This window comes from Ranitomeya imitator, chromosome 2 (assembly GCF_032444005.1).
Source record: "Ranitomeya imitator isolate aRanImi1 chromosome 2, aRanImi1.pri, whole genome shotgun sequence".
Classification (NCBI taxonomy): Eukaryota; Metazoa; Chordata; class Amphibia; order Anura; family Dendrobatidae; genus Ranitomeya; species Ranitomeya imitator.
In genome coordinates this window covers 402,055,450-402,080,695 of record NC_091283.1, presented here as the reverse complement: position 1 = coordinate 402,080,695, position 25,246 = coordinate 402,055,450, and the positions used below count along the sequence as shown (strand labels likewise).

The window sequence follows — 25,246 nt, the reverse complement described above, 5'->3', positions numbered from 1 at the left end:
CCACAATCCAAGCTGCTTGAGGTCTAGTGTGAAGTTTCCACAATCAGTGATGGTTCGGGGAGCCATGTCATCTGCTGGTGTAGGTCCACTGTGTTTTATCATGACCAAAGTCAGCGCAGCCGTCTACCAGGAAATTTTAGAGCACTTCATGCTTCTCTCTGCCGACAAGCTTTATGGAGATGGAAATGTCATTCTCCAGTAGGACTTGGCACCTGTCCACACTGCCAAAAGTACCAATACCTGGTTTATAAACAACAGTATCACTGTGCTTGATTGGCCAGCAAACTCGCCTGACCGTAACCTCATAGAGAATCTATGGTGTATTGTCAAGAGGAAGATGAGACACCAGACCCAACAATACAGACGAGCTGAAGGCTGCTATCAAAGCAACCCGGGCTTCCATAACACCTCAGCAGTGCCACAGGCTGATCGCCTCCATGCCACGCCACATTAATGCAGTAATTGATGCAAACGGAGCCCCGACCAAGTATTGAGTGTATTTACTGAACAGACATTTCAGTAGGCCAACATTTCAGATTTTAAAATAATTTTTCAAACTGGCGTTATAAAGTATTCTAATTTACTCAGATAATGGCTTTTTGGTTTTCATTGGCTGTAAGCCATAATCATCAACATTAACAGAAATAAACACTTGAAATAGATCACTCTGTGTGTAATGACTCTATATAATATATGAGTTTCACTTTTTGTATTGAAGAACTGAACTAAATTAACTTTTTGATGATATTCTAATTTGGGAGAAGCACCTGAAGCGTAATGTTTCATGAATCCCCAATTGCAAACATTATCTTTTTAGCCCCAAATATATGCAAAAAGTCCCAAGAGGTGGACAACCCCTTTGCTCAATTGTAGCGGCAAATATTGTGATTTTTATTAACATGCTCCTCTCTCTGCAAGATCTGATATATCAACTGTACAAACGGCTGCATAAACTAATCAGTGGCCATTCGGCATGAAGGATAGGGATGATTGTGAGTCACCACCCACCAGCATCTCGCTTGAAACACTGCTGCGAAACATTCCTCTCCACAGGAGATCTGGGTAATTCACAGGCGCTTCGCTTTTCATCTCGATAAACTCTAAACTTTTCTTAGAAGATGGAATGCCGTCTTAGCAACACGACGACCTATTACAGGCGGGCACCGAGCGGCCGTCTCAATACCCCCAGTAGGTGATCTGAGATCATATGTTTCCAGCAGAAGAGCGCTCGATACTTGGCAAGTGATTGCAGAAAAGAGGAAAGCAGAGTTCAGTTCCATCTCTGGCAGCTTTACAAACCAGCCTACTAATGAGTTGGATGCAGGTTTGATTTTATATCATTAAAGCAACTTTCTAATATATCTGGAATTTAGCACAATTTCTGCTTTCTCCTGGCTAAAAACATATCCCAACTTAGTCCTGCTCACACAGTTTGGCAGGTTGACCTCTACAGGTCTTTCGCTTGCCCACCTCAACATCACTACAAGTTAATATTCTTCCCCTTCTGACAGCTGCAAATATAGTCCCAGTATGTACCCTAGTAAATCTCCTTCCCCCTCTGGCAGCTGTAAACATGGTCTCTAGTCAGATTCCTCACCCTTCCTGGCAATTGTAAATATAGTCAATAGCATCTTCCCTAGTCAGTCATCTTCACCCTTTGACAGGTGTAAATGTAGCCTTCTGAAAGTTCCCTAGCAATCTCCTTCACACTCTGGCAGATGTAAACATAGCAACTATTCCTTCATCTTTTCTCTCTGGCAGTTGTAAATTTAATGCCCAGCAGTTTCCCCATTTAGTCTCCTTCTCCCTTTGACAATAGTAAATATACGGTAATCTTTGGTAAGTTCCCTAGTCAGTCTCCTTTATCCTCTTACAGCACTGAATGTAGTCTTCAGTAAGTCCCTGTCCGTCGCCTTCTACCTCTGGAAGCTGTCCTTAGAGTCTTCAGTAAGTTCGCAAGTAACTCTACATCCCCCTCTGATAGTTTTAAATATAATCCCTAGTAAGCTGTCTAATTTGGCTCCTTACCCCTCCTGGCAGTGGTAAAGAAGGTCCACAGTAAGCTCCCCAGTCAGTATTCTTCACCATCTGGCAGGAGTGAATATAGTCTTTACTAAGTTCCCTATCCATCGCCTTCCCATTCTGGCAGTTGTAAATAAAGTCCCTAGTAAGATACAATTCAGTCTCCTTTCATCTCTGGCAGTTGCCATATACTTGTAGTTCCCAGCAGGTTTCCAATTTAGTCTCTTTAATCCTCTGGCAGTGGTAAATATGTTATTCGGTAAGTTCTCAAATCAGTCTCCTCTTCCCGATGCAGCTGTAAATATTGTTTCATGTCAGTCTCCTCCATCCTCTGGCAGCTGTAAATGTAGTCTCCAGTATGTTTCAGATAATTTTTGTTCTCTTTTCTTAGGTAGTATCCTTTCCCTTCTGGCAGCAATAAATATAACCTCTACTAAATCCTTCTGTCAGTCTCCTCTCCCCTTTGGCAGCTGTAAAATTAATCACCACAGTAATTACCCATTTTTCAGGATCTGTACAGTATTTATCTTTTTACTCGATAAACAACTCAGTTGAACTCCTGTTCATTTTTTTACCTTTTTTTAGGCACTCTACTTTCCTCATCTGGCATCAATAACTAAATCCTCCAGTCAGTCTCCTTCCACTTCTGGGAGTTGTAAAATCAATACAATTTTTTCATGACATGTACAGTAACTATAATTTTTTATATACCTATTAGGGTGAACGGCGTATTATCATACGTGTACCAATGCTTACTGTTCCCTGCTAGTCTCAACTTCCTGATCCTGTCTCGGCACCAACAGGAATTGACCTCACAGTATCACGGTCACATCGATGAACAACAATAATTAAGTCCTCCAGTCAGTCTCCTTCCACTTCTGGCAGTTGTAAAATTAATCACCCAAGTACCCATTTTCATGATCTGTACAGTAACTATAATATTTTATATAACTAATAAGGTGAACGGCGTATTATCACACATGTACCGATGCTTACTGGTCTCAACTTCCTGATCGTGTCTCAGAGCCAACAGAAATTATCCTCACAGCATCATTGTAACATCGGTGACCCACATCAGCCAGTGATTGGCTAACCAAGCATTCACAAATGTGCTGGTCAACATTGAAAACAGTCAGTAAGCAGGTCGTCAAACACATCACAAACTAGGTATCCAAAATCCTATAATGCAATTTCTCATATCATAGACGAAGTACCTACCTAATAAAAACAATAATATAATGAGTTGCGACACTTAATAGAATAAAATGCTATACCCATCCTTCTTGTAAAACTCCAGCATCATGTTATCGGTCGCCACGCTGAGAGGTCGCCTCGCCTGGTCATGCTGCTTGCGGTCCGAGTGATCCATATCCGGAGAGGGCATGGAGCTGTAGTTGGCATTGTGGTTGGTGTGTACGGGGCTGCCGTAATTACCTGTCACATTAAATTCTATCTCTGTACGAAAAAAAAAAAAAGCCTTGTCCGTTGTCATCATTGACACTGGGCTCACAGACAGCTGCCTGACACTGAGCACTAGACAACATTAAACAAGTCATCATGTGTAGCCTGTACTCACCACCTGGGAAGAACCAGTCAGCATGTTGGATTATAGGCTCAATGATCCCTACGATCTGTAAGGACACTGTGGTCATCATTTCGGTGATATTGCTACAAAAAGGAAAAGGTAAAATAATTACACGAGACATACAAAGTTGTAATTATTCAATTGAAAACAAAGAAAAAATAACTGGAAACTGTCAATGGGCTGCTGTTGATGGATCTGTGTTAATTTCTAGGTGCTTTCAATGGATAAGTTGCAAATCTGATAGGATCACTGACGGTACAAAAACAAAGTACTGCGATGTGCCGCCAGACCATGCACATAATTACACCCCACTCTGTAGCCAGGCAGATATTATGCATTTATATTTTTTTTTTATGTTTTGTATCAATATGCCAATCTGTTCCTGGCTAGTCATGCTATTACTAGAAGCAAGATAAAGACATTATTAGATCACCCTGCTTACTGATGGTTTCCAAGTAGCAAGCAGCCTGATTACTGATGGTTCCTAGGTAGCAATCGTCTTACTGACAGTTTCTAAGTAGCAAGCAGCCTGCTTACTGATGGTTCCTAGGTAACAATTGTCTTACTGACAGTTTCTAAGTAGCAAGCAGCCTGCTTATTGGTAGTTTCTAGGAAGAAACTGTATTTTTTTTACTCTACCATGCATAGAGTAAAAGGAATGAAAAAAAATGCAAAAACTTGATTTTGCAAAACTACATTTACTAATTAGCCAAGTCAATTACCATCACCTTAAATCCACCATGAGTGGGGTTTTATTCCTGCACCATGCTGATTCACAACTAAAACTATAAGGGACAGTCAGAATACCTATCTTTGTTCTTTAACCCCTTAGATGCTGTGGTCAATAGTGACAGTGACATCGAAACGGTTAGATAGGAGGAGGGGCTCCCTTTATCAGTTTATAGCAATTGCCCTCCTTCCTACCCCTGTAACCGAATCGGCAGTAGTGATGTGTAGTCATGGCGGTCAGGGGTCTAACAATAACTCTATGGCTGTAATTTTAGTGCTCCGATTAGACCTAGAATCAAATAGGACGAGGGTGATCATGAGCAATAAAAGAAAAGGTTCAAGTCCCCTAAGTGAGATTAAAATAAAAAGCACAAAAATGTTGAACACAACGGTAAAAAATACAAAAACATTAAAAAAATTCAAGTACAATAAAATTATTTCCCCTGTCAGTCTTTGCCTTTAGGCTGCCATCACACTAGCAGTATTCGGTCAGTATTTTACATCAGTATTTGTAAGCCAAAACCAGGAGTGGGTGATAAATGCAGAAGTTGTGCATATGTTTCTATTATACTTTTCCTCTAATTGTTCCACTCCTGGTTTTGGCTTACAAATACTGATGTAAAATACTGACCAAATACTGCTAGTGTGACGGCAGCCTAAGGCTGGTTTCACATTTGCGTTTTTTTTTGCGTTTTTGCGCAAAAAAACGCATGCGTTTTTTTCCCTATTCTTAACATTAAAAACGCATGCTTTTTTGCATGCGTTTTGATGATGCATGCGTTTTTTCTCTGCATGCATTGTGTTGCAGAATTGCAACATGTAGTAATTTCTAGCGGCGTTTTTTTGCCGCAAAAAAATGCATGCGTTTTTATGCGTCAAAAAAACGTATTGATGTCTATGTAAACGCATGCATTTTTAAGCACATGCGTTTGCATGCGTTTTTATAGAAAAACACAAGAATAATCACTGATAAGCCACCCCCCCAACCCTAACCCTAAGGGATCCTAACCCTAACCCTAACCCTAAGGGTTAGGGTTAGGATCCCTAGGGTTAGGGTTAGGATCCCTAGGGTTAGGGCTAGGGTTAGGGTTTGTGTTAGGGTTAGAGTTTGGGTTAGGGTTAGAGTTTGGGTTAGGGTTAGGATCCCTAGGGTTAGGGCTAGGGTTAGGGTTAGAGTTTGGGTTAGGGTTAGGATCCCTAGGGTTAGGGCTAGGGTTAGGGTTTGTGTTAGGGTTTGTGTTAGGGTTAGAGTTTGGGTTAGGGTTTGTGTTAGGGTTAGGGTTTGTGTTAGGGTTAGAGTTTGGGTTAGGGTTTGTGTTAGGGTTAGAGTTTGGGTTAGGGTTAGAGTTTGGGTTAGGGTTAAAGTTTGTGTTAGGGTTAGAGTTTGGGTTAGAGTTTGTGTTAGGGTCAGAGATTGGGTTAGGGTTTGTGTTAGGGTTAGGGTTTGTGTTAGGGTTAGAGTTTGGGTTAGGGTTTGTGTTAGGGTTAGAGTTTGGGTTAGGGTTAGAGTTTTGGTTAGGGTTTGTGTTAGGGTTAGGGTTTGTGTTAGGGTTAGAGTTTGGGTTAGGGTTTGTGTTAGGGTTAGAGTTTGGGTTAGGGTTAGAGTTTGGGTTAGGGTTAGGATCCCTAGGGTTACTAGGGATCCTAACCCTAACCCTAGGTATTTCTGTTTATAGTGGGTTTTCTAGTTGATTTTGATGATTGGCAGCTGTCACACACTTCTCATCATGCGTTTCAAAAACGCAAACGCAGGAAAAAACGCATGTAAACGCGTCAAAACGCTGCGTTTGTGTTAAAACATGCAAAAACGCATGCGCCTAAAAAGCATAGCGTTTAAACGCGTTTTTCACCAAATGCGTTTGCGTTTAAAACGCTGCGTTTTTAAACGCAAATGTGAAACCAGCCTAAGAAAAAATAAATAAAAACAAACCCCACAAATGTAATTAGTGTCACCATGATCATAACGATTGCAACTAGCAAAAAAAAAAAAAAAAAGTTTTTTTCCTTGGTTTTGCTGTATAAATAACGTCAGAATATTTTTATCATCCACATCCCAAAAAATGGAATTAAAATAAATCATAATTAACCAAAATGGCACTAACAAAAATGTTACCCACCCTATTAAAAAAAATAAACTCTGCTCTAAGCAAACGCAAAAATGATCATTTTTTCTTCAAAAAAGTGTTAGAATTGTAAAAAAAATTATATAAATATACAGGTGCTTCCACAAAATTAGAATATCATCAAAAAGTGAAAATCATTATATAGAGTCATTACAGAGTGATCTATTTCAAGTGTTTATTTCTGTTAATGTTGATGATTATGGCTTACAGCCAATGAAAACCTAAAAGTCATTATTTCAGTAAGTTAGAATAATTATCAAAAAACACCTGCAAAGGCAACCTAAGTGTTTACAAATGTCCCTTAGTCTGTTTCAGTAGGCATCACAATCATGGGGAAGACTGCTGACTTGACAGATGTCCAGAAGGCAGTCATTAACACACTCCACAAGGAGGATAAGCCACAAACGGTCATTGCTAAAGAAGCCGGCTGTTCACAAAGTGAAGTTGGAAATCAAGTTCCCAGAGTCTGGAGGAAGAGTGGAGAGGCCAAAATCCAAGCTGCTTGAGGTCTAGTGTGAATTTTCCACAATCAGTGATGGTTTGGGGAGCCATGTCATTTGCTGGTGAAGGTCCACTGTGTTTTATCAAGACCAAAGTCAGCACAGCCATCTACCAGGAAATTTTAGAGCATTTCATGCTTCCCTCTACGACAAACTTTCAGGACTTGGCACCTGTCCACACTGCCAAAAGTACCAATACCTGGATTACAAACAACAGTATCACTGTGCTTGATTGGCCAGCAAACTCGCCTGACCTTAACCCCATAGAGAATCTATGGGGTATTGTCAAGAGGAAGATGAGAGACACCAGACCCAACAATGCAGACGAGCTGAAGGCTGCTATCAAAGCAACCTGGGCTTCCATAACACCTCAGCAGTGCCACAGGCTGATCGCCCCAATGCCACGCCGCATTGATGCAGAAATTGATGCAAACGGAGCCCCGACCAAGTATTGAGTGCATTTACTGAACATACATTTCAGTAGGCTAACATTTCAGATTTTAAAATAATTTTTCAAGCTGGTGTTATAAAGTATTCTAATTTACGGAGATAATGACTTTTGGGCTTTCATTGGCTGTAAGCCATAATCATCAACATTAACAGAAATAAACACTTGAAATAGATCACTCTGTTTGTAATGACTCTATATAATATACGAGTTTCACTTTTTGTATTGAAGAACTGAAATAAATTAACTTTTGGATGATATTCTAATTTAGTGAGAAGCACCTGTATATGTAGAAAATGTAGAAGTGCCATAATAATATTGGCCTAAAGAAAATGGGGAAAGAGCTGCAGAAAAGTAACTGGAAAAAAAAATTAAAAAATGCTGGGTTTTTTCTTTTTCATCACACTCCACCCATCATCTCAAAACAATATTTTTGAGCACCAAAATAGCATCATCAAAAATACAATACATCCTGCCTTTTTGCAAAATACGGCAACACAGAGAAGAAAAAAAATTGTCTAAAAGGGGAGAAAAACCAACGTAAGTAATTTCATAGATCACTAATAATAATTATTACAATAAAAATTAGAAAAACTTAAAATTCTCATTTTTTATTTTGGCATCAAGAAAATCAATCATAACGACCCACAAAATGAGGGTCACTTACAGTGAAAGCTGTAAAAAAGTAACACAACCCCCCCAAAAAAGACGCAGAATAATTTTTTTCACATTTTCACCCCTCCACCATATTTTTCACAAATTTTAGTATCAATAAAAGCTAATATAGCTATGACTATGGGAACACCTTGCAAAAAAAAATGAAGAAAAATAAAAACAAAAAAATAGTCGCCTGAAAGGGTTAAAAAACCATAAAGCTTGTTGAAAAACCTGAGCGTTTACCCTTCTGCCTGCGGCCAGAGAAGGTTAGGTCCCAGCACGATGGCCATGTTGCTGGGGGTCATCTTGTTGGCGTCCTGATATTCCGTCAGCTTAGACAGAAACTTGATCACGTACCTGAAAGGAAAACAAAGACGAGAAACAAAAGAAAGTAATAAAGCAAAAAAAGTGCAACGATCGATAGATCACCCAGATCCCCGGCCCTGACTGGCACACATCCTCCAGGACAGCACACCCCGATGACTTGGAGCTCCGGTTTCACTCCCCACTTACTTGAAGTTGTTGTAATTCGATTTGGGAAGTTTCTCACATGCGTTCCACAAACCCTGCAGCCTCTTGTCCTGGTCCTGGATGCTAAAGGGGAAGGAAAGAGGAAATCGATGAGATCACTGAGGATTACTCAAATGCAAGAACAATTTTTTTTCCAAAAAGAGCGCCGCACCTATCCGTGGGATGTTTCTGGAATTGCAGAATAGTGAGTGCAGCTCTGGAGTATAATACAGGATGTAACTCAGGATCAGTACAGGATAAGTAATATCATGTATGTACACAGTGACTACACCAGCAGAATAGTGAGTGCAGCTCTGGAGTATAATACAGAATGTAACTCAGGATCAGTACAGGATAAGTAATGTAATGTATGTACACAGTGACTGCACCAGCAGAATTGTGAGTGCAGCTCTGGAGTATAATAAAGGATGTAACTCAGGATCAGTACAGGATTAGTAATGTAATGTATGTACACAGTGACTGCACCAGCAGAATAGTGAGTGCAGCTCTGGAGTATAATACAGGATGAAACTCAGGATCAGTTCCTTATAAGTAATGTAATCTATGTACACAGTGACTGCACCAGCAGAATAGTGAGTGCAGCTCTGGAGGATAATACAGGATGTAACTCAGGATCAGTACAGGATAAGTAATGTAATGTATGTACACAGTGACTGCACCAGCAGAATAGTGAGTGCAGCTCTGGAGTATAATACAGGATGTAACTCAGGATCAGTACAGGATCAGTAATGCATGTACACAGTGACTGCACCAGCAGAATAGTGAGTGCAGCTCTGGAGTATAATACAGGATGAAACTCAGGATCAGTAATGTAATGTATGTACACAGTGACTGCACCAGCAGAATAGTGAGTGCAGCTCTGGAGTATAATACAGGATGTAACTCAGGATCAGTACAGGATAAGTAATGTAATGTATGTACACAGTGACTGCACCAGCAGAATAGTGAGTGCAGCTCTGAAGGATAATTGGTGATAACTAATGTAAAGTATGGACATGGTGAAAGTACTTAGAAAGTGATATGGCATATTGTCAAGTAGATAAATGGTTTATGAAAAAATAAGCATAGACAATAAACTTACTTTGAAGCTTGGATCCATTCCTCATAAAGCTCAAAGGTCATGAGAGGTTCAGGAAGCTCCCGGAGATAAGACTTCAATGCCCCTGAAACAAATGGTATAATGTCAGCAATGATGATATCTTAACTGAGAGGGAAGTGCTGTGAGAAATTGAAGGGGGATGTTATACGCCTGCGCCACTTACAAAAGATGGATGTTGGATTGGTTAATGAAGCTTAGGCTTAGATAACAGTCATGGCATGTTTAGCTGTTAGAGGGGCCGCCACATCGGGTAGCATAAGTACAAGGGGATATCACATGCATTGCAGTTAGAACATGTATTTACTATCCAACAAAGGCCAACACTTGGCTTTCTGCTGTGGATGTGGAGCATCATGTGCCACGAAGATCAGTCCTAATCAATGGCGCTAATCTGTTGGCCTTTTTTAATATCTGCATCCACATGTAGCGAGCTGTAACCTGCGGTGCACCCCAATTCCAGGGCGATTCCATCTTTGGACCCCGTCTTAGTACCTGTTGATTTTAGTTGTACTAATCGCTGCGCCACCTAGTGGTACGATAACTGACCTGCAATGGCGTGGGGATCAGCAGAATACTCGGCTACGTCCACAACGCAACAATCCAGAGCAGCTTTTAATTTCTTCAACTTTGAGGCCGAGGGAGCAACTCGGAACAAGCCCTGGAGGACAAGAAGTGGAAACAATAATGTTATTATGCGCCAAGTGTGGTGTCCGATACTGCTCCGGCGGTTCTGCATGGTCCTACAGGATCCTAATGGTTGAGTAAGCAGTGGTACGGTGTCACACCTCGACTGATTCACCATTCTGATGGTTGTAGAAACTGGTTGACAACCACTTTATTTTTGGCAAAAATAGTTTCCACCCCATGCACAATTGCTTGCGAAAGTATTCATCCCTTGGCATTTTTTGTGTTTTACTACCTCACAACGTGGGATTTCACTGTTTCTTCTTGAGGGTTTGCATCAGTTCATGTAAAGAATATGCCTACAACTTTGGCTTCCTTTATTTTGTGAAGCAAACAACAAATAGGACAAAATAACTGAAAACTTCAGTGTGCAGAACTATTCACCCTCCCTAAAGTCAGTACTTTGTGGAGCCTCCTTTTGCGGCAATCACAGCTGAAAGTCACTTTGGATAAGTCTCTATGAGCTTTCCACATCTTGCCACTGAGATTTTTGCCCATTGCTCAAGGCAAAGCTGATTCTGCTCCTTCAAGTTAGATGGTTTCCTCTAGTGAACAGCAATATGCAATTCTCAATTGGATGAAGGTCTGGGCTCTGACTAGGCCACTGCAAAACATTTACACATTTACACTTAAACCACTCGAGTGTTGCTTTAGAAATATGCTTTGGGTCATCATCTTGTTGGGAGGTGAACCTCTGTCACAGACTCAAACCACTGACAGACTAAAACAAGTTTTGCTCAGGAAGATCCCTGTATTATGCAGCATCCATCTCGACTTGGACCATTTTCCCTGCTGCCAAAAAAAATCCCCATGGTGAAACATGGTGGTGGCAGCATCATGCTGTGGAGATGATGTTCTTGGGGTGATGAGATGTGTTGGCTTGGCACCAGACATAGCGTTTACCTTGGTGGCCAAAAAGTTCAATTTCGGTCTCATCTGACCACAGCAACTTCCTCCATATATTTGGCTAGTATCCCACATGTCTTTTGGCAAACTCTAAACGAGCCTCACAATTTGTATGTAAGTGAAGGCTTTTTTCTGCCCTCTCTTCCATAAAGACCACCTCTATGGAGTGTGTGGCTTATTGTGGTCGTATGGACAGATACTCCAATCTCTGCTTGGGAACTCTACAACACCTTCAGGGTTACCCTTGGTGTCTGTGCTGCCTCTCTGATTAATGCCCTCCTTGCCCGGGCTGAGAGTTTTGGTGGGTGGCCTTCTCTTGGCAGGTTTGTTGTGGTACCATGTTCTTTCCATTTGATGATAATGGATTTGATGGTGCTCCGGGGGTCATCAGAGATTGGGATAACTTTATAACCCAACTCTGACTTGTACTTCTCAGTAACTTGTTTGGAGATCTCCTTGGTCTTCATGGTGTTTGATTAGTGGTGCCTCTTGTTAATGGTGTTACAGACTCTTTGGCCTTTCAGAAACGGTGTGTATATACTGACAGACCATATGACACTTAGATAGCACACAGGTGGACTTCTTGACACTAAGCATGTGACTTATGAAGGTACGGTAATTGCCCGCATCAGAAATTTTTAGGGGACATATTTTTACATAAACGTAAGTATTTAGTGATCAAAATAATGTTTGCAATTTGGATTCATTAAAAATGTTGCAGTATATTTCTTTTACAGACTCTGTTTCTCACGCATTCAACTTTGATGTGGTCTATGGTCATAGATCAGAGAGGAGCTCAGAAAAAGACAGATACGCAGTTAGAAATTCCTCTGTCTGTTAGAACGAGCTCGCTGATGGATTCCTAGTTAACTCACTCTGCAGCCAGCAATAGGCAGTGAACATGGAGATTATAGAAAACAAAACGGTGCACAATTTTAAACAAAACCCCAGTTGCAAACCTGGTTTTTAGCCCCCAAATCCATGCATTTAGGTAAAAACAAAAATGTGGGCACAGATGCGTCCCTATGTGGTAACGCCAAGTTGAAAATTTTTTCAGGAGGAGTTACAGGTGAACGGCACAACCACCCTCCTACTAAAAACAACTTCAACAAATTCATTACAAGACACAACCTGGGGCATAATCTGATCTGGGGTAGAATTTACACCACTTTCTGGCAAAAATCACATTCAAATTGTTGGTTTGTTGTTGGCCCCTCCCCTTCAGTATGCTCCACCCCTATTATTATTTTTTTTTTAAGTGCAAAACTTATTTGCAAAAGTTTTTTTTTGCATAAAAATGTATTTTCAAAATCAAAATTTAGCACTGGGGCGAATGAAAATTAATTTTCTATGGACATTTCCCCTTTAAGGGATTGTGGTTGCAGTGCACATTAGCCAGCGCAGTCTCTGCTAGGAATGCCGCTACCCCACAGGAAGTGGAAATGAGTCCCAGCTGCTGGATTTCAAAGAGACCGCGTTCCTGTTCTCTCCCTTTTCCTCTGACCTTAAATTAACTTGGAAATATGTAGTATAAACTGTGAAGCTCCGGGAGCGAGAGCGCTGCCTCGGGCGTGTAACAAGACATGGAGGCTGACAACGGCGCTGCTCCATCTCTGACACCCACAGTAGCTCCACGTAGGGCTAGAACTCTCAACCTATCTCAGAACCCTGCATGTTCTGTAAAATTCAGCAAAGGGAAAGGAGCAAAAATCTGAATGCAGCTTTAGATGTGATTGGAGTAGAGGACACAATTTAATTCCAGACTTGTCATAGTATTTATAGTGCGTAGCCGAATTCAGAAATCCGACTGAGCAGCTTCATAGACCAGTCTGGACATCATGGTCCATACTCGGATGTCTGAATTCAGCCTCTGTTAGTTAAAGGGGCATTCCCACAGCATATCCTAAAATTGGCTGCGCATGCATCTCTCATCTGTATTCCCTTCTATGGGAAATTTTGAAAATAGCCGAGCATGTGCTGCCACATCTCCATTGCAGACAAAGATCCTGTATAAGATCTCTACATAAATGTCCAAGATGGGAATACTTCCTTAAAGTGTACTTATCAATGGCAGTAATTTCTGTTCACCTGGTGTAAATGCCGCTGTTCTCCTGAATCCGGCGTTGTTTATCTTTTCTTCCTGCGCCTCTCCATTCCTGAGATATGGCCCTCTCATCTCTGTACAGAAATCTACTTTTGACAGCGAAGTGGGTGTGGTCCTCAAGAACACGCCCACAGAGAAGAGTGAAGAGTCACGCCCACTTAGTTTAAAAGACTAAATCTGAATACAGGAAAGAGGGGGCCATATCTCATGAAAAAAGGGGTGCAGAAAAAAAAGAAAAACAACACTGGATTCAGGAAAACAGTGACATTTACACCAGGTAAAAACAAATCCATATTTATGGCAAGTGACAGGTCCCCTTTAAATTGTGCAACTATATTATAGCCCATATATGAGATTCAGAGAGCTATGGTTTTTTTTTTTTTTAAGGTGACCTGGGTAACACGGGCCACATGCAGAATGAATTTGGCCTTGGTGCTACAGATCTACGTGCAATCAGTTCCATACCGGAGGGGAAAAACGGCAGATTAGTTGTACATTCTATTCCACAACCTACCTCCTCCTGCATGCCACACTCCAGTAGCATAGTGACACAAGCCTCGATAGGGAAGGCAATCTCTCGGCCGCTGACTGTCAAATGTTCATCTAACGGCTTTCCGAATGATGGCTTTTCAATCCACGCCTCTGGAAAAAAGAAGAACGAAGGTACTGAGTGAGCAAAAATGAGCAAAAATGTCAAAAATGACACAATTGTTATTACCCACGGGACAAAACTGGGGATAGACCTATGTTCAGAGTAAGTAGTAAAATATTTAAATATTGTTTAATAAGGATTCCTCTGCAATCTGCATCCATCAAAAAAAGAAAAGTCCAAGAACTAACTAATAATCGTGCTTTGCAAAAAAGAAAAAAAAAGAGCAAGAAACGTATGATTTTGGGATGTGCGGTTCATGCTCTTTTTTTTTTCTTTTTAACTAATAATCGTGTTACCAGCTTTAAGATCTCTGCATGCTGTCAGTGAATGGAAACATTCTTATTTACACCCAGAAGCTGAAAACTTGGCACCGATTTGACTTGTTGGTCTTGTAACAAGACCTGCAGTTTCAGGGGTAGGACATGCAAAAGAAAGAGAGCAGATCTGTCTTTTCTTTATACATTTCATCTTTTTCCCTTTGGCTTTGAAAAACCTGCATGTGTGATTTCAGGCTGATAAGGAGCGTTTTCAGCCTCTAGATAAAATGATCGAAATGTTTATGGTTTGAATAGGTGGGGGCTGGGGCATGCAAACTGACAAAAATGCAGCAGGTTTGGATTTCGTGTCGTGGTCGCACAGGATATTTCTTGCAATGACTCAGCATGCGTTTATACTATGTGGTGAGGTGGCTGCGGTACGATGCGGTCTTTGGCTACGTAACATGTTGTGGCCAAAGTCGCCGTTTAGTTCCAACATCTTTGCTGTCTGCAGTGCACATACGACAAGTGCAAAGGACGGAGATGTAATCCGCCTCTAGCACTCACCCTGTTGAGCCTTGATCTGCGGCAGCACAGCTTGCAGTAAAGCAAGAGACTTCCTGTGGTATTCGGCCTGTACTTCTATTAGCTGTGGGAAATATAATGCGCTATATATTATCCATCATTTACAGAACGGCAGCATTTATATCTAGGAAGCACAATAGGGCGAAAAGTATTCACACATCTCAATCACTGAATTCTGTTTTTTTTTTTTTTGTTTACGGCCATTGCATACCATCCGGCCCCTCGCCCTCGGTTTATAACATCGGGCCCTCACCCACGGTGTAAAACATTGGGACTCTCACTCCCCCGATGTGTAACATCCAGCCCCTTGCCTACCAATGTATAACATTTGGCGTCATTTCCTCCGGTGTAGAACATCCGGCTCCTCATCCCCCGATGTACAACATCAGGCCCCATGCTCCCCAATGTATAACATCAGGCCCCATGCTCCCCGGTGTATAACATCAGGCCCCATGCTCCCCAATGTATAACATCAGGCCCCATGCTCCCCAATGTATAACATCAGGCCCCATGCTCCCCGATGTATAACATCAGGCCCCATGTTCCCCGGTGTATAACATCAGGCCCCATGCTCCCCAATGTATAACATCAGGCCCCATGTTCCCCGGTGTATAACATCAGGCCCCATGTTCCCCGGTGTATAACATCAGGCCCCATGCTCCCCGGTGTATAACATCAGGCCCCATGTTCCCCGGTGTATAACATCAAGCCCCATGCTCCCCGGTGTATAACATCAGGCCCCATGTTCCCCGGTGTATAACATCAGGCCCTATGCTCCCCGGTGTATAACATCAGGCCCCATGCTCCCCGGTGTATAACATCAGGCCCCATGTTCCCAGGTGTATAACATCAGGCCCCATGTTCCCCGGTGTATAACATCAGGCCCCATGTTCCCCGGTGTATAACATCAGGCCCCATGTTCCCCGGTGTATAACATCAGTCCCCATGTTCCCCGGTGTATAACATCAGGCCCCATGTTCCCCGGTGTATAACATCAGGCCCTATGCTCCCCGGTGTATAACATCAGGCCCCATGCTCCCCGGTGTATAACATCAGGCCCCATGTTCCCAGGTGTATAACATCAGGCCCCATGTTCCCCGGTGTATAACATCAGGCCCCATGTTCCCCGGTGTATAACATCAGGCCCCATGTTCCCCGGTGTATAACATCAGTCCCCATGTTCCCCGGTGTATAACAGCAGGCCCCATGTTCCCCGGTGTATAACATCAGGCCCCATGCTCCCCGGTGTATAACATCAGGCCCCATGCTCCCCGGTGTATAACATCAGGCCCCATGTTCCCCGGTGTATAACATCAGGCCCGATGTTCCCCGGTGTATAACATCAGGCCCCATGCTCCCCGGTGTATAACATCAGGCCCCATGTTCCCCGGTGTATAACATCAGGCCCCATGCTCCCCGGTGTATAACATCAGGCCCCATGCTCCCCGGTGTATAACATCAGGCCCCATGCTCCCCGGTGTATAACATCAGGCCCCATGCTCCCCGCTGTATAACATCAGGCCCCATGTTCCCCGCTATATAACATCAGGCCCCATGTTCCCCGGTGTATAACATCAGGCCCCATGCTCCCCGGTGTATAACATCAGGCCCCATGTTCCCCGTTGTATAACATCAGGCCCCATGTTCCCAGGTGTATAACATCAGGCCCCATGTTCCCCGCTATATAACATCAGGCCCCATGTTCCCCGGTGTATAACATCAGGCCCCATGCTCCCCGGTGTATAACATCAGGCCCCATGTTCCCCGGTGTATAACATCAGGCCCCATGTTCCCCGGTGTATAACATCAGGCCCCATGCTCCCCGGTGTATAACATCAGGCCCCATGCTCCCCGGTGTATAACATCAGGCCCCATGCTCCCCGGTGTATAACATCAGGCCCCATGCTCCCTGGTGTATAACATCAGGCCCCATGTTCCCCGGTGTATAACATCAGGCCCCATGTTCCCCGGTGTATAACATCAGGCCCCATGTTCCCCGGTGTATAACATCAGGCCCCATGCTCCCCGGTGTATAACATCAGGCCCCATGCTCCCCGGTGTATAACATCAGGCCCCATGTTCCCTGGTGTATAACATCCGGTTCCATCGCCCCCGGTGTATATATCTGGCCCCTCGCCTCGCTGTCTGTCATTACTAACATGTGACAGAACGGTTGGTGATGCAGATCTACTTGATACCAGCGCAGTCCTGTGATAGGAGCCACCTGACTGTCTTGTGTCCGCTGTCGCCATTGCAGTCTATTGGCCCAGTCGACGCATGCGTCCCGACCCAAGTCATTGTGGACAACTGTATCGTCCATCTTTGTGGGAACAGATTGGGGAAGGCCCTTTTCTGTTCCCTATGACTGTGCCTGGTGCACAATGACCATACAGACATGGTTGGGGGAGTTTGGTGGACAAACATGAGTTCCGACCTCAACCCCTCTGAGATTGTGAGCTCGGCCTATCCCCCAACATCAGGGTCTGAACTCACAAATGCTCTTCTGAATGTCTGAATGAAGGGGCAAAAATTCCCCAAATCTTCTCAGAAGAGCGGGAGATGTTATATCTGCAGAGGGGCCGACTCCATATTAATGTCTATGGATGAAGGACGGGTGGTGATAAAAGCTCCTGTGGTGGAATTTGGAGGGGGCACATACTTTTCTCCATATAGTGTACATGGAATATGTTTATATTTGCATCCCTAGAAACATGGCCGCTCATCCGATCAATCTCCTGCCATCTAGTAGGCTGTTACTAAAGTAAAGTCCCCGCAGCATCTGACCCAGGGCTCTCGGGTAACATTACTTTGCTCCGACGTGTCTGCCCTGGATACATTTGTCATATTCTGCTCCAGTCAGCCCACCAGAAATGGGCAGAAATATATTTTCAGTCAATCACCACAAGTTTTTGATATAACTTGCATTTAAATGCCTTATATTTTTTTTTATTAAAATCTCCGCTTGCCATCAGTGAATGGAAACATTTGTCTTTAAATCTACAAGCTGAAAACCTACAAGCTTAACACTTCTCATACTCTAAATATTTGTAAAACCTGGCATCCAGTGAGAAGGTATTAGGTCTGAACAGGTCTAGACGTTCCCATTCACTGACAGCAAGCTAATCATCTGAAAACAGTGAAGTGTACTAGAAAGCAGGAACACGTTACAATTCTGATGACTTCACCAGAGGGGAACAATTAAGAGTTGTAGGCAATCCAAAATAAAATTAAATTTTACAGCTCACTGACTCCTCTAGGAAGGAGAACACTGTCTCTCTAGCGCCAGCTATAGTAAAAACTTCAAAACAGTGGGGTTATACTGTACAGAACATGGATACTCTAATGCACTTGTCTGTAATCTTAGCCATGCACTCACGTGTTCAGTCATTATGGCATCAGCTTACCGTCTGAAAGTAGTTTGCATAGTCTATTTCTTTGGCCACAAAGCTGTACATATCTGCCGAAAGCTGATCCTAGGGAAAAAAAAGCCATTCACTTACTATACATATTGGAGGCTCCTTTAATATTGTTGGGATGGGAGATGTATGTGCAAGATGCTGGGGTGAGTGTTATGTCAGTTAAATGATAAAAAATGGCATTTAAAGGGGACAGATTACTCAAAATACATATATATTTTATTTGCCTGATATAAATGTTGCTTTTCTCCTGAATCCGGCAATGTTTTCCTTTTGTTTCTGTACCTATCCGTTGCTGAGATATGGCCCCCTCTTCCCTGCATATTTTCCCTGTAACTCTATCCTTCTTAGCTAAGTAGGCGTGGTCTTCTGTGCAGAGTTGGCTACAGACAAGTTGAGGGACACGCCCTCTTAGATAGAAGACTAGATTTATATGCAGAGAAGAAGGGTTAATATCTCTGGAATGGAGTGGTGTAGGAACAAAAGAAAAACAACTCCGGATTCAGGAGAACAACAGCATTTACACCAGGTTAAAAAAATTACATTTTTACGGCGAGTGTCTTTTCCCCTCTAAGTCCCTATCCAAGGCTCAGATAGCAGCTCTGTCCTCATGTTTTACCCTGCAGCTCTACTCAGAGCACATCAGAAAGTTGCTGATTCTAGTTTAGTTTTAATGTCTATTGGTGGTAATCTGAAATCCACCTGCTTAATCAGAGCTGCAGTGTAAAGTATCATTGGCCCTCTATTGGTTCAGATTGGCTGCTGCGTATAAGCAGAAGCTCACTAGAAAGCTTATTATTATTATTATTATTATTATTATTATTATACAAGCACCTTAAATATACTCAGGTATTAATTGAGACTCAGTAGGGTGGATTTGGGGGCTCTACTTTAACTTGCATGGCAATACAGGGCAAGTAAATATATTTTGGATCTCCTAAAAAGTTATGGGGAACTCTTTGTCCATGTTGCACAAACCCGCTGTGACCAAATAAAGTGTATGAGGGCATCCCAACCCTATCCCGACAACATCAGGATCGGACATATTGAATCACACCCGACCCTTCTGTTCTCAGTAAATATAAGCCTCTGTCAGAGGTCTCTGGAAGAGGCTTACTCCTTTTCCACCTATGCTGACACATGCTGCTCAGCCGAGCATACATGTGTATGGGAGGTAAGAGAGAGAGAGCTTTTGCCACTTTTCAGATTATACATACATCACCCACCCTACAGATCTCCACACGGTTTGCTGCCTCTTCCATCTCTTCCCTGAGGGCATCAGCCTTGGGTCCAGAAGGTTGGAGATTGCTGGAGATCCCGGACGACTTAGCAGATTGCTGCCACCTGCACACGACAAGGACCATGACTTCAATAATAGTATAAAGAGGAGCTCTGGAAGTGTTGCACCTATTCCTCCTTAATTTCTCATTAATTACTGGCCTTTGTTTTCAGCCATTGCATCTGGATATTATTCTCCTACATGCGTTATCCGAAACGCTCACGTTCCTTCTGAGCAAAATGAGTCATCCCGGCAGCGAAGCGCGACAGTGTCTGAATGTTTTATTATGCCTCCGGGATATTTCATGACTCACTCTGGTCCTGAGCTCCTCACATATTACATGGACGTCAACCATAATGGGCAATTTGCCTGAGTGCCCCATCCTGGTCCTGCAATGACTGAACAAGAGGGTCTCCTACTGCTGGGCCCTTAACCACCATCTAAGAAGTGATAACTTCCACAGAATGACTGTGGCTTTCGCTTTGGCCAAGTATCCAGCAGGGGCAGCAGTGAGAAATCACTTTACACGTTAGAGGGGTCATCCCTTAAACAACACTGTCAACAATCATCGATCATCTCTTGATTACCTATTCTGTGGAGATCTGATCACTGATCATTGGGACTTCCACTGATCACTAGAATAGTGACTGCTTGTGGGTGGAGCGGAACTGAGCATGTGCGACCACTGATCCATTCACTGGTGGTCGCACATGCTCATTACTACTCCATTCATACAAGGGACTTTGATCCCCTTATTTATGAGATTGTGGTGGACTCATCAATTAGACCCAAAGTAATCATACATTTATATGATAAATGTTGTCTGTTTAAAGGGGTATTACGATTTTATAAAGTGATGGCAAATCACTAGAACATACCATCACTTTATGTTTAGAGGGGGTCCGACCACTGAAACCCCCCACCGATCCTGAGAATTAACAGCCTAGAGCTCAGCACTTCATCCCATTTTAAGTTTTCCCTTTCACTTTAATGGAGGAGTGCTGTAGTTGACCTGCACAGTAAGTAGTTGGGTACCACAGGGATAAAACTGGGAGAAATCAAAGCTGCAGCCCATTTAGTCTCAGAGGTTGGACTCCCACTTAACTCTGTATATAAGATTTTATCTGTATTCATCCTATAAAGTTTACGATTCCAAAGCTCAGTGAGCAGAATTATGAATGCAGCTCTGGCTGTGACTGCAGCATATGATCGGTTTCAGATTTAGAAATCAAAATATTTGTATTAAGTTTATAGAAAATATGAGAATAGAAACATGAGATTGATTTACCTTGCCCTCGACGAATCCATGTCTAAGACTAATTTGGCTAAGTGTTTCCTCTGTTTTTGGATATTGGGGATCTCCACCTAGAAGACAAAGGAATCAACAAAACAGGAAATAAGGAGTTAAAAGGGAGTTTCCAGCTATTAGCTAGGCGATATCTGCTGGATCAGCAATGTAATAGCTGTGTCTTGGAAATCATGGATGGGATAGAGACAACCCAGCATAAGTCAAAAACAACTGCTGGAGTGCCCCTTTAAAGGAGTGTTTGGCTTGGCAGGGTCGACTACTCCTGAATAAAAGGAGAGAACACCAGTGTGGGACCTGGGCAGCAGTATAGAGGGGTGGCGGGAGATCAGGAGGTGAATATGGGCTAATATTCACAGCACACAGAGGCGCACAATCCCTTTAAATGGGTATTTTCATCAGTATAACAGTAGCATACGCCATTATTTTATGATGGATAAAAATCAGAAACCAACCCGGGGTCTTAAAAGGGAGGGGGTAATTTAATGCTTTGCCCCCTTCTAATTTTGCAGAAGTGGCCGTCGCTTGTGCATGGAGCCACAGTACCCCAGCAGGGTGACCAGGAGCACTGCTGCTGCTAGAGAGCTATTTTGGAAATGACCCTCCTTTATTCCCAGGAATGGTGGATGTCCCAAAAATCAGACCCTCACTATCATAAAGTGATACCTTATCTCAGATGAGAATACCCCTTTAAGACTGCCATGGAGGACACCTATATACGCCCTATGTACCTCTGAGAGCACGAACAGCGGCTCCACCACGTCCCTCTCCACCTCCTGCTCGAAGTGGATCAGCTCCTGTGCTAGTTTGTCCTCGGCTTCCCCGCACAACTTCAGCATCTTCCTAGAAAATAACAAGGAAAAACACAAAAAGCAGTCACAACAGCGCCACCTAGGCGGAATAAAGTGAGGAATCGTATAGCCGCAGTGTGAGCAAAATTAGGTAACGACAGGATAAGGGTTGGAATGAAAACCTGGATGTTTCCATTTACTGACAGCAGGAAAAAAAGTGATAAATACAGAATGGAGATGATGTAGAAATACTGATAATTCTGGGTCTCACCCGAGCAAAGAGTCATCACCCAACACTGCAGATCCCTCCATGAGACACTGAGCCAAGGTTATAAGAGGTAACTTCTTCTGTGGGAAAGAAAACAGAGAAATACTCGAATCCACAGAAGATAGTGAGTGATTCTGCAAAAATCCTCCGTGTATCACGTGCATGTTATGGAGGCACTGTGAGGGCTGAATCGTTATGGGGGAGCACCGAACAGCCTGCATCATCATGGGGGCAGTCTGTGGCTTGCACCAATATGGAGGCGCTCTATGACTTGCACCATAATGGAGGTACTGTGTGTCCTGCACCATTATGGGAGCACAGTGAGGCCTCCACTGTTTTGGGATGCAGTGCGACCTGCACCACATTTGGGGCACATTGTGACTGGTCCTGTTATGGAGACACTATGTGACCTTCACTGTTATGGGGATACTGTGTGACTTGCACCATTATAGGGCATTGTGTAGAATGTACTGTTATAGAGGCATTGTCTGGCCTGCACCATTATGGGGGCACTGTGTGGTCTGCACAATTTTTGGAACACACTGTTGCTGGCCCTATTATGGAGGCACTGTGCAGCCTTCACTGTTATGGAGATGTTGTGCAGCCTGCACTGCTATGGAGGCACTGTGCAGAATGCATCATTACAGAGGCACTGTGCGACCTGCACCACTATGGAGGCACTGTGCGATCTGCACCACTATGGAAGCACTATGCAACCTGCACCATTATGGAGGCTTTGCCTGTACTGCCCTGTCGTGGAGACACAGCATTGTATCTTAACTCATTTTTCGCAAGCCAGGAAAAATAGACTGTTATTTATATGTTGACTTTTGAATTTAAGCATTTCTTTCTGGCTGGTCAAAAAAACAGACTTTTATTTGGGAAAGCCTGTAATATTGACCTGCAGGCACATATTTCATATAACATATTGTGCTCTTATCCTTGATGACTTTTGATGTTTACTGATATGCTAGTTATGTATTGTGTAGGGCAGTGTGGTGACTTTGAAAACAGAGGAGGAAAAACTGTGCAAATAGATTAAATAATCAAAGGTACCGTCACATTAAGCAACGCTGCAGCGATATAGGCAACGATGCCTATCGCTGCAGCGTCGCTGTTTCGTCGTTGTGTGGTCGCTGGAGAGCTGTCACATAGACAGCTCTTCAGCGACCAACGATGCCGAAGTCCCCGGGTAACCAGGGTAAACAACGGGTTACTAAGCGCAGGGCCGCGCTTAGTAACCCGATGTTTACCCTGGTTACCAGTGTAAATGTAAAAAAAAACAAACACTACATACTTACATTCCGGTGTCTGTCGCGTCCCCCGGCGTCCGCTTCCCTGAACTGTGTAAGCGCCGGCCGTAAAGCAGAGCGGTGATGTCACCGCTGTGCTCTGCTTTACGGCCAGCCGGCGCTGACACAGTGCAGGGAAGCAGAACGCCGGGGGACGCGACAGACACCGGAATGTAAGTATGTAGTGTTTTGTTTTTTTTACATTTACACTGGTAACCAGGGTAAACATTGGGTTACTAAGCGCGGCCCTGCGCTTAGTAACCCAATGTTTACCCTGGTTACCAGTGAAGACATCGCTGAATCGGCATCACACACGCCGATTCAGCGATGTCAGCGGGTGATCCAGTGACGAAATAAAGTTCTGGCCTTCTAGCTCCGACCAACGATGTCACAGCAGGATCCAGATCGCTGCTGCGTGTCAAACACAACGATATCGCTATCCAGGACGCTGCAACGTCACGGATCGCTATCGGTGTTAAGTTGTTCAATGTGAAGGTACCTCAAGTAATGCTACTTGATCTCATCTCCATTCTTACCCTTTATGTAAATACTGGATGAAGGACACTTGTTAAGTATAAAAATAGGTTACATGCCTCTGTATAGGGAGACAGAGAGAGAAGGACAGCCAGAGATTCTGCCAAGACATCCAAACATACAAGGAAACCACCCTACAGCACTGCTGAAAATACATCATAGTTCCATCATGAGGGACACAGATCTATAATTTTACAGGAAAAAACCTAGGGGACATTGGCCCCGGTTGGAAGAGTAAAGATCTGCTCCACTGACCATCACTGAACCACGGCTATGACCCTGGGGTCAACTGGCTCCATGGAAATGGTCAGAAAAGCCAGGTTGTGACACTCGGATCAACTGGCCTTGTACCTTAATGGACTGTCACCTTCCTAACCTTGTCGGTACCTCTTCTCGGTGTGCGTTCCACAGGTGGAGTAGTCGACCCTGGGAGCTCTGAAGTAACAGCTGCTATTATCCTGGCATGTGAGCGGAAGGGTGAGACTCTAATGTGCACCATCTTGGGGTATTTTGCTGGGACTGTTCTACGTGTTATCTGCCTGTTTTGTGGTTCAATAAAGCACTGCCATACTGTTTTACCCCCACCCTGCGTTGTCTAAGTGGCATTTTGCCACATTAAAGGGAGAGCGGGTGTTCGGCAGGACGATCCCAAGTCCATGCAGTTTGGCTAGCGGACCTGGGCGCCTGCTGACAACCCCCCTCCCCCCCCCCCCCTCAGTGTCTCCACACCTGTTAAGGGGGCATTGTGGGTCTGCACCATCTTTGGGATACACTGTGGCTGGCCCAGTAGAGGGGGCACTGTGTGTCTGCACTGTGTGTCTGCACCATCTTTGGAATAACACTGTGGATGGCCCTGTTATGAGGGCACTGTGTGTCTTACCGATCTTTTATCTGTCTCTGTCCCTTGCTGGCCTTGTAAACATGCGGTGAGCTTCTTGTGGGTACTGTGTGTGACCTGTTTAACCAACTCCAGACGCTTCTCGACCTGCGAGGAACAGGAAGAAGTTAGAATAATCTCACTCCTCCAACGCCTGACGTGACAATCTGTGGAGGGCTGCATTGAGGGACCACAATCTAGCAGCATCATGTCTTTACCAGGCCCATATTGTAACCCGGCCCCCAACTAAAAATATCGATAGATGCTCCACTAACCCGGTGATCTGCAACCATGGAGGACTCATGGGGGCTCACCGTGTATATAGTTGGAGCGTGTGTATACAGTGGGTACAGAAAGTATTCAGACCCCTTTAAATTTTTCAATCTTTGTTTCATTGCAGCCATTTGGTAAATTCAAAAAAGCTAATTTTTTTCACATTAAAGTACACTCTGCACCCCATCTAGAAATGTAGAAATTTTTGCAAATTTAATAAAAAAGAAAAACAGAAATATCACTTGGTCATAAGTATTCAGACCCTTTGCTCAGACACTCATATTTAAGGCACATGCTGTCCATTTCTTTGTGATCCTCCTTGAGATGG

The 25,246-nt window shown here is 43.5% G+C and overlaps 1 protein-coding gene across 6 annotated transcripts in view; it reads right to left on the bottom strand.

The window, feature by feature from the left end:
- Positions 1–25,246, bottom strand: part of ARHGAP44 (Rho GTPase activating protein 44) — a 128,734-nt gene that overhangs the window by 25,258 nt on the left and 78,230 nt on the right. For 4 of the 6 annotated variants that reach the window (XM_069750629.1, XM_069750628.1, XM_069750624.1 and 1 more), the window contains exons 3-16: positions 24,649–24,753; positions 21,946–22,022; positions 21,615–21,726; positions 20,866–20,942; positions 19,525–19,642; positions 18,287–18,355; positions 14,865–14,946; positions 13,903–14,030; positions 10,241–10,352; positions 9,677–9,758; positions 8,578–8,658; positions 8,308–8,421; positions 3,599–3,690; positions 3,297–3,477 (exon numbers count right to left, since the gene is read on the bottom strand). In XM_069750629.1, coding sequence (XP_069606730.1) covers positions 3,297–3,477; positions 3,599–3,690; positions 8,308–8,421; positions 8,578–8,658; positions 9,677–9,758; positions 10,241–10,352; positions 13,903–14,030; positions 14,865–14,946; positions 18,287–18,355; positions 19,525–19,642; positions 20,866–20,942; positions 21,615–21,726; positions 21,946–22,022; positions 24,649–24,753 — 1,430 coding nt within the window. Of the gene's footprint in view, positions 1–3,296; positions 3,478–3,598; positions 3,691–8,307; positions 8,422–8,577; positions 8,659–9,676; positions 9,759–10,240; positions 10,353–13,902; positions 14,031–14,864; positions 14,947–18,286; positions 18,356–19,515; positions 19,643–20,865; positions 20,943–21,614; positions 21,727–21,945; positions 22,023–24,648; positions 24,754–25,246 lie in introns of all 6 variants that reach the window. The other 2 variants (XM_069750627.1, XM_069750625.1) reach the window with 1 other exon arrangement.